Source organism: Hydra vulgaris, chromosome 04 (genome assembly GCF_038396675.1).
Source record: "Hydra vulgaris chromosome 04, alternate assembly HydraT2T_AEP".
In the NCBI taxonomy this organism is placed as follows: domain Eukaryota; kingdom Metazoa; phylum Cnidaria; class Hydrozoa; order Anthoathecata; family Hydridae; genus Hydra; species Hydra vulgaris.
The window spans coordinates 42,078,885-42,090,000 of NC_088923.1; the positions used below are offsets into that span (position 1 = coordinate 42,078,885).

An 11,116-nucleotide genomic window follows, 5' to 3' on the forward strand; every position below is an offset into this window, starting at 1 on the left:
CAAATACAATAAATAAAATACTATAAAAGTTTTAAAATGTAGGTTTTATTTATTTATTCTACACTCAACCATTTTAACATGAAGGTAACTATATTTGAACATTTTGCATTAATTTACGGTAAAAGCAGTTTTTATTTCATCATTTACGAATTGTACTTCAAATTGAAGTACAATTAGTCTCAATTACTAATTGAAGTTCAATTAGTCTCAAAATAAAAATTACATTTTATAGCAATTTATTCATTTAAATTTTGAATTTAACGTAACACCACTTTTATTTAAAAACTGTATTTTGCTTTAAAGTAACATCTACAAGATACGATGTAATACTATCGTATATAATATAATATAATATACAACAAAATTTGTTGTATATTATTTGTTACAAATAACAACTGGTTATTTCTTGATTACTACTATATCGTATGACATACGTCAATAGTAATACAACTGTCGCGTGTTTGATATAATATATTACACAATCAGTTATTATATGTTATATATTTTATACGATATAGTACATACATAATACATTGTTGATGTTGCATTAAAACTGATGTTACATCAAGTTTAAACATACAATAAAAGTTAAAATAAAATAAACATATATGAACATTTAACATGTAACATTATTAATATAATATTACTGAACATGTAATATCATGTTATAACATGTTATTATATGTAAATAAATTATAAATAATATATATATATATATATATATATATATATATATATATATATATATATATATATATATATATATATATATATATATATATATAAATGTATATATATATATATATATATATATATATATATATATATATATATATATATATATATATATATATATATATATATAAATGTATATATATATATATATATATATATATATATATATATATATATATATATATATATATATATATATATATATTATACATTTTTTATATTTTATATATATATATATATAAAATATAAAAAATATATAAAATATATAATTGCGCAATTTGCATTTTTATTTAGTTTTGATTTTTAAAACAATAAATAATTTAAATATAAAGACATTGAAATGAATTTTAAAGAGAGTTTATTTACAAACACATTGATATCATTTTGGATGGCTTTTTCTTTGATATTACAAGTGTTAACACTCGAGAAAAATTGTTCTTTATGTGATGAATTTACACCTTTATGTATAAGTAATTTTTCAAGTGTTTTGTACAAATTTTCAAGTGAACAAAACTATCTTTGTGAATTAAAACAGTTATGTTTTCATGAAAACTCTACTGATTCTGTACCTCTGCAACATAAACCCTTGTATATTCTCAAAAATCAAAGTTTGACATTTAGTGTGGATTTGTTTTTAGATAACGCTTTACAACTTTATGTATTTAATGATAGTTTTTACTCTGATTGGAATCAATGTAACACAAAAAATATGTCTCAAATCCTTTTTTTTTCAAATAACCATTATCTGCTAATGCCTGTTCTTAATGTTGGAAAACATTTTATTCTATTTAACACAAGTAAAGAAGTATGTTTAAATGGTTTAAGAGTACAAGTAAATGTAATTGATCATAACTGTTTTAACAGCAGTAATCCGACTATGCAGTACATGTGTTCTTCTAATGGAAAATGCACATACAATGAATCAATAAATATCTACACGTGCAAGTGTTGCCCAGGTTTTCTAGGACAATATTGTGAGAACAAACAGGATGTTCAAAACTTAATTCAGAGTGTTTTTGACTTAAAAGAAAATGAAGTTGATGATTTTTTTAAAAACAGCAAAAGATGCATTACCTGCTTTAAAATAGGTACTTTTTATTTTTTAGTAACTAATAAAGTTGTTAATATTTAATTGCAGTTTAAGGTTTTTATGGAAAATACACAATATAGAACTTTTAATAAAAATGGTTGTGTGTATAATGATATTGTATTAATAATGAACATGGATTTTTTTATCTTAGTGATATATTGTAATGTTTAATAAAATCAATATATATATTGATTTTATGCAAAGAATGCTATATAGCATTCTTTGCAAGGCAAAAAAAGTTAAATATGATGATCTGATGAAAATTTGTTTGATGACCTTGATTTATAGCACAAAAGATATGCAATTTTCAGAGTTGTATAGCAAGTAAGTAAAATAGTAATGATGTTGTTGGAGAAAGCTGTATTGATATGTCTAAATTTTTCAAAATTACTTACGAGTGAAGTTGAGATAAAAATATGTTAGATTGATTTTTAAATGTTGCTATATAAATAGTTCAATTGGAATAATCAATCAATCAATCAATATATTTCTGAAATAGTTGTTGCAATCATGGAAGTTTACATTTAGTACATGTACTAATCTTAAGTTAAAACCTTACAAATATAAGCTAATAAATATGTTGTTAATGCTAGTAATAATAGTAATATTAATTGTCTACAGCAGTAACAAAACAAACATTAAAAGTTGTTGGATTACAAATACTACTAATAACAAACAATAATAATTAAAAAAATTGGTATTAGTAACAATAATAACAATACAATGATAACAATACAATGATAACAATACAATGATAACAATACAATGATAACAATAAGAATGGTAATAATAATAAAGAGATAAAAATAGTATTAATTACAATAATCATAACAAAAATAATAGTAATTTAGTATTAGTCACATATGTTCACACACATATAGATACATACAAATACATACTTATATTCACAAATAAATATAAATATATATACATATAGATTCATATATATATACATGAATATACGTATATGCACACATACACATATATATACATACACATACATAAATACATTCACATATACAAACATAAATACATAATCACACATAATTTATGTGTGTATATGTATTTTATATATATATATATATATATACATTCACATATACAATATATATATATATATATATATATATATATATATTTTTATATATATATATATATATATACACACTCTCACATACAGACACATATACATACATAAATAAATAATCCCCCAGATTTTATGTGTGTATATGTATTTTATATATATATATATATATATATATATATATATATATATATATATATATATATATATATATATATATGTATATATATATATATATATATATATATATATATATATATATATATATATATATATATATATATATATGGATTTCCATTTCTGTGCGTGATTTTTTATTTTTCTGTGTTTTAGCAATAAAAAGCTTGGACTTATAATTATTCATGCTAATATGATTTTCTTAAAAAACATAACAAAAATGTTTTTATCATATTTTAGGCTAGCTGAATAAGTTAAATCTATATACTTTGATCATTTTATTTTTTCGTGTAATAATATCGCTACTGTTTGAAAATAAACAACAATTTTCAAAACGCTATGCTTTTGCTAGAAATAAATGATGACTGCGATTTCTCATCGAAAATATATTAAATATGAGTCGTAGAATCATAATATTTCGCTTAAAATATTCACAAGCAATTTATATTCTTAAAAGTATCTACATGAAATTAACAAATTCGCAACTCCCGTGCGTGACTTTTATGCGTTATCATTCATGAACTGCATTTAAACGATTGCTGTGACTCTATGATACATAGTGCAATCCTGTAACTTTCTGGAAAGTTCTACTAATGTTTAAAACATCATTAAAAAAATATATATATAACGCTGAAACTTGCATTTTTTGAGGAATTAAAGTTTATTTATCTAGTAACTAAAATTTCAGTTTTTCTGTACTGTGCGTGATTCCCCTTCAAACTTAATTTATTCTTTGTTAACATTATTAATGCATACCATTTTTTGTTTACAAAATATTTATATAGGTTAGAATTAAATGAGAGCAAATTGGAGATTTGCCATTTTTTTTATTATGAAAATAACAGACAAAACATATACAAGTTTGACTAGTTTACTAATGTTTAAAACATCATTTAAAAAAATATATATAACACTGAAACTTGCATTTTTTGAGGAATTAATAATAAAAATAAAGAGATAAAAATAATATTAATTACGATAATCATAACAAAAATAATAGTAATTTAGTATTAGTCACATATGTACACACACATATAGACACATACAAATACACACTTATATTCACAAATACATATAAACAAATATACTTATATCCCCCTGTATTGTATACATACATAATACACACATATACATATAGATTCATATATGCTTACATGAATATACGTATATACACGCATACACATATATACATACACATACATAAACACATACATACATTCACATATACAAACATAAATACATAATCACACATAATTTATGTGTGTGTGTGTATATATATATATATATATATATATATATATATATATATATATATATATATATATATATATATATATATATATATATATATATATATATATATATACACACACACACACACATAAATATGTATATATATATATACATACACATATAAATATGTATATATATATTTATATATATATATATTTATATATCACATATATAAAGTTATATATATATATATATATATATATATATATATATATATATATATATATATATATATATATATATATAAATTTACAAATATTACAAATATTTATTTTATTGCTACTTTAACAGCTTTTTATTTTTGTTTTTTAAAGTTTGTTGATGTTTTTATTTGTGAGATGTTACTTTACTTAGATAAATCATATTGCAGACTGTAATGAACTAGACATGTACCAAACTCAACTACTATTACACTGTTTAAAGAAGTTGAATTTATTTAAGGTTGGTATTATAAAATTTATCTTTATGTAAAAAAAAAGAAAAAAGGTTTGTGTACAAAGTATATAGAAATAGTTTAAATAACAGTAAAGTTAAAAGCAACAAGTTTTGCATATCCAATTATTTTCATGCAAATTCTCAAAAAAATTTTAAAACACTGCATGTGTCTTTTGCATACATGCCTTTGTTAATTACAATATTTCAAAGCAAGAGTAAAGCATGCATTTTTATATTTGTTGACTCTTAGAGATTTTTTGCTACAAAGTAGTTATAAGAAAATTTTTATTTTAAATAGATTTCTTAAGTTCTAGGTTTAGATAGTCCATCCAGAGGCAGGTTAAATCTTTTTAGGTATTTATGAAGATTTTTTTAATGCTATGCTACAAGCTCTTCATTTGATTGTGTATATGATATAATCATCTTTGTTTTGAAAAAAAAACAGAGGGCAAGAACAACTTAACACTTTTATCCTTAAATATGATAAAAGTGTTAAGCAACAGGGTGGCTTTACCAGAAGTAAAAAATTTAGTATACATGAAACAGAAAACATTAACCTCTACTACATAAAATTTGATGTGTTCTTTAAACTTCAGATCCTTATCTATTGTAATACCAAGTAATTTTACCAAAACCCCTCATACAACCTCTTTTTAGAAATTAGATTTTTTGTGTTTTTTAAATTGGACTTTATCTAGATTAGCATTAAATGATTAATCAAGTAAAATAAACAAATATAGAAACAAAGTTTATATTAATTTTGATTTTATAATTGCAGAAAGAAACAGACTAAATAGTTTAAATCAGCTTTTTTAGTTGATCATTAAGGATGAATTAGTTGGTAAAAATAAAATAACTAGCAAAAAAAAAAAAAAAAAACTTATTTTAAATACTTTAATAATAATATTAGTGTATGTAATTATTTATTTATATTATATATTTATACATAATAATACATATTAGTAATTATTTAATATAATAATATACAAAATATAATAATATACAATAATATATGTTATACATGTTTAATACGTGTTACAATAAACAAATATCTAATAACAGATGTTGCGTGCATTGAATTTCAAAATGTGCTTGATTTTGTAACTCATTATAAGTGATTAACTGAACTTGATTTAATATTTGATCACCACTTTTCTCACTAATTAAATTCAACAAGTTAAGGTTGGAAGTTTATTATAAAATTGGATTTAGATTTCTTTGTAGTGTTTTTTAGGGTATTGTGTTGGCTCCAACTTTTATTTGTCACCCTAATGTATATACATATGTATATATATATACATATATGTATATATATATATATATATATATATATATATATATACATATATTTATATATATATACATATATGTATATATATATATATATATATATATATGTACATATATATATATAAATATATATATATATATATATATATATATATATATATATATATATATATATATATAAATATTTATTTGTATATACATAGACAACAAGATTGCGTTTATTTGTCACCCTAATGTATATTCATATATGTATATATATATATATATATATATATATATATATATATATATGTATATATATATATATATATATATATATATATATTTATATATATACATATATATTTTTTTTATATATATTTTTTTGTATATATATATATATATATATATATATATATATATATATATATATATGTTTGTATATACATAGACAACAAGATTGCATCAGATGTTGACCCTGAATATGACTGCAAGTTCGATAAAAGATTAAAAGATAACAACATTGAATATATTAAAGGTCTCCTAGAAGAAGTTGCAATAAAGTATAACCTTTTTTGTGAAGGGAGTAGTTCATTTTCAGTTGTCATCTTAAATGAAAGCATAACTTTTGATCAATTTAACAGAAGCAAAATAAATTTAAACAGTTCATGCTCTAATTGCCAATGTTATCAAAAGTATCTGAAAAAACTGTTGGAATGCAAAAAAGTTGTTGAGCATGTTAATTTTGTTCCAAGCAAAGCATCTTTACTTGAACCTGGTGTTGGTAATAGCTCTCTTTCATTAAATCTATTATCATCAAATGCTCTTTCTGGTGTAACATCAGAAAACTTCTTTCCTAAAATAGTTAATTGGTCAACTGTTGAAACGCTTCACTCAACAGCGTTGTTATCAATACCAACTTTCTATAGATCACAAGTAAATTTAATGCCTACTCCATCGTTGACTGCAGGACTCTTGTATCAATCATGGCCTTCTGTTTTTGCTACAAAAAAATTTCATTTCAGTTCTTCTAATGTGACAGTAAATCTCTCATTTGAAACTATTAATTCTTCTAGTAGCTTGAAGCAATCTACAATTTATAGAGACTTGAATTTTAATAGCTTTGAAAATTCTATTACAGATGCTGAACAACCAGATTTTGGCAGTTTTGGCAAAGTAACCATTCAAACAAATGCAAGTTTTTCAAATAAATCTTCTTTCTACAATGGTTCTCAAAATCATTCTTGTTGCATGAATAGTATTGTAGATCGAACTACTAATATTTTAAAAGATTTAAAACAAGCTTCTTTATTTATCTCAGAGTCAATAAAACAGTCACTTACAACTACAAATTCGATTAGTTTATCACAACAAGAGATTCCTGATTTACAGTTATGCTTGTATCCTTGTTTTAAGAATGCATGTTTAAATAATGGAACCTGTTTTGTAGATGCAAGTAATATTTTGGGATTTAGATGTGCATGCACAGACAAGTTCACTGGTAAATTTTGTGACCAATTAAAAGACTATTGTCTAAATGATCCATGTAATGGAGGTTTCTGCATATCAATAGATGGTGGCTTCAAATGTTTATGCCAGTTTGGTAAAATGGGGGTGCATTGTTTACAAGGTTCTTTTTTCCCTTTTAAATTTTTAAAAGTTATAAATATCTATAAAAAGTGATATAACTCTTATGACATAGTTGTAGGTAATCACAAAAAACTGATGTTGATTGCAATATATATATATATATATATATATATATATATATATATATATATATATATATATATATATATATATATATATATATATATATATTTGTAAGCTTTATAGAAAGTACCAGTTGACATTTGCTGTGTTTAGAATACAACCAAATGAGCTAGTGTTATTTGGTTGTATTCTAAGCTAATTAAATTTACACCAGCAATGACAGTTGTTCAAAAAATTTTTGCTACATTTTTTTCAATTAATTTCAATCAATTTTTCTTAAAAGGATTACTACGTTCAAAAAAAAAATATTTTTTTATTGAACGCTATTTTTGGAATGAACATTTAAAAAAAAAAGTATACTGTTTAGTTTACTCACTACAAAATGTCACCAAAGTAACTAAAAACTAAATTTTCATTAATTTTTCTAGCATATGAAACACATTTAAGTGTGGTGTTCATTAATTATTTCAGATAGTAGTTTTAAACTATTTTAAATATCTACTGCAATCTTTTTGTTACTTTAATATAATGGCTGATTGATTAGTAACAAAATTTTTACTTTGTTTTAATAATTAATAATACAATATATTCTATAATCAACTTGTTTCTCTGCACAGTGACTTTGTTTGTAAAGGCTCATCTTTTGGAGTTCAAGGATTAGGAGAGGATTTTAACAATAACTTCATTATAAAAAAGAAAAAGATTAGCCTCCTCGTCTTTAGTGGCCCCCTCAACCTATTAATTCTAATTCGTCTATTACTTACTTTACCTTATTGAATTATAACTGTTAAAAAATTTCCAATTTGATCATCATCATCATCATCATCATCATCATCATCATCATCATCATCATCATCATCATCATCATCATCATCATCATCATCATCATCATCATCATCATCATCATCATCATCATCATCATCATCATCATCAAATCATCAATGTTATTATTATCATTGTCAACATCATCATCAACATTATCATTATCAGCATCATCATTATCAGCATCATCATTATCATCACCATCATCATCATCAACATCATCATTATCATTATTATAATGATTAAGTGAATAAACTTTTGTAAAAAGTACTTTTTTAGGTAATTAATGGAAGGTTGGTTTTTAAATACAAGTTTTGTTAGTATACAGACTTTCATTACAGTTTGGTTAGAATAATATACATTAAACTTTATTTTTTTAATGTGCTTTCATACGAAAGAATATAAGTATTCTACCTAAAATCTTCTCACTATGCTGTTGTTGACTATGTTTAGTAGTCAATGGGGGCATATCATTGTATTAAATGTACTATTTACTACTTATAATAATAAATGTACTATGAACTAACAACAATAAAAACTGTTGTAATAACAGTAGTATAATAATAGTAAAAAAGTACTAGCAATTAACATTTACTACCATCAGTAGTAACTGTACCATGTATAATAATTATAACTGTACTATGTTCTAATGATAAAAGCATTAACTGTGCTATGTACTAATAATAATAGTAAGTTTACTTTGTCTTAATGATAAGAGTAACTTTTCAATGTATAAGAGTAACTTTACTAATGATAAAAGCAACTGCACTATGTACTGATAATAATACTGAGCTAGGTACTGTTCATAATAGTAACTGTACTATATAATAGTAATAATAATAACTGTACAATGTACTTACACTTAAATAATGGTGCTATGTTCCAATAATGGTACTATGCATTAATAATAATAACAATAGCATTTTTTTGTGTTATTTATTTACACAATAACCTTGAAATTTTTTTTAAAGTTATTTGTTATTAAAGATTCTTCAGTTGGCATACCACTATTTTCTGTATATCAGAACTACTCATCTTTTATTAAATACTCGTGGAATAGCACTGGGGATTTAATTCTGCAAAGACTTGAAATACAGCTTCAGTTCAAGAGAGATTCAGATAAAAAGACCAGAGAGTTGCTTGCTTATTCTGGAAAAAAAGGTTTCTTAATATTTTATTTTGTTTATGTGCTTTTAATTTCATAAACTTTATATTTTTTAACTTTTAAATTATTTTAGTAATTTGCTTTATTATTTAAATATAAAAGTTTGCTTCTTAACAATTTTTAATTACCATTTTTTGATTTTAATTGAACTGTTTATCAAGGACAATTAAAATACGAGATTTCAAAAACATGTGTCAAAATTCAAATCTAATCTTTTCACTACCTTTGCCTCCAAACACTGTTTGGAGGCAGTCTTCTTTTTGTCAGCAAGGTCTTAAAGTTTTTGTTCAATAATTTTCTAATATCCCATCTTGAATCTAAAAACTTATCCTCTGACAATCAATATGGTTTTTGATCTTCTTGTTCTATGGCTGACTTGCAAATTGTTGTGAATGAAAGATTCTATGATGCATTAGATGATGGAGGCAAGGTAAGGGCTATTGCTTTTGACATATCTAAAGCTTTTTGTAATGTTTGGAATGCTGGTCTTCTCCAAAAGCTTGCTTTATATGGTGTGTCGGGAAAAATTTTTTATGTTATCAAATCGTTTCTTTTTAACCACTTTGTTAAAGTCATTTATACAATGTTTTCCTTTTTTTCCAATAACTTTTGAGGTTTTTCAAGACTTTATCTTTGGTTCTGTATTGTATCTAATCTACATTTATGATCTTCCAACCCTAAGTCTAAAGTGGCTCTATTTGCTGATGATTCAACTTTATACTCTTGTCTTGACAAAAAGTCTTTTTTTGAATGCAAAATTACAGCCTTTTATTGAATTTGTCCCTGCATGCTCTAAAACTTTTACTTGTCTAGTTTTTTTTAAATCTTTCACCTTCAATATACTACTTCAATTCTTAAGAACTCTTTTCTATCTCCATGTTTTTCTGATTCATAAAACCTCCAACTTTTCAAGGCTTTTTTCAACCATTTCCTTGCTATTTAAGTAGTATTTGTTTTCCAGTAATTCCTAACTTAGTAGTGGTTGCTTGTTAGGGGTGAAATAGAGTTAAAAAAAACAACTTGTAAGGAACTTGCTACTAAAGAGATACAATGTTGTGATGATGGGGAGGGAGGGGGTAGTATAAGGAGGTTAAACAGTCAAAAGTTGCATAATATAATTTTTGGACAACCCTTAAGTTAAAAACTGAATCCATAACCTGAAAAAAGTTTTTTAACTCTAGACGAAAAACTACATAAGTTAAAAAAGACTCAATTGTCTCAAACCTCATGTCCACATACCACATAGATTTAAACAAGCTCATATATCTCAAACTACCCGTCCACATACCGCTTAGGTTAAAACAAGCTCACTTGTCTCAAAGTTATTTTTCAT

At 23.3% G+C, this 11,116-nt stretch overlaps 1 protein-coding gene across 4 annotated transcripts in view; it reads left to right on the forward strand.

Moving 5' to 3' along the window:
- Window positions 1-1,027: 1,027 nt before the first annotated feature.
- LOC101236662 (protein eyes shut homolog) overlaps window positions 1,028-11,116 on the forward strand; it is a 54,400-nt gene continuing 44,311 nt past the window's right edge. For 3 of the 4 annotated variants that reach the window (XM_065796385.1, XM_065796383.1, XM_065796384.1), the window contains exons 1-3: window positions 1,029-1,823; window positions 6,535-7,713; window positions 9,606-9,779. In XM_065796385.1, coding sequence (XP_065652457.1) covers window positions 1,076-1,823; window positions 6,535-7,713; window positions 9,606-9,779 — 2,101 coding nt within the window. In that variant the 5' untranslated portion in view covers window positions 1,029-1,075. Of the gene's footprint in view, window positions 1,824-4,733; window positions 4,821-6,534; window positions 7,714-9,605; window positions 9,780-11,116 lie in introns of all 4 variants that reach the window. The other variant, XM_065796386.1, reaches the window with a different exon arrangement.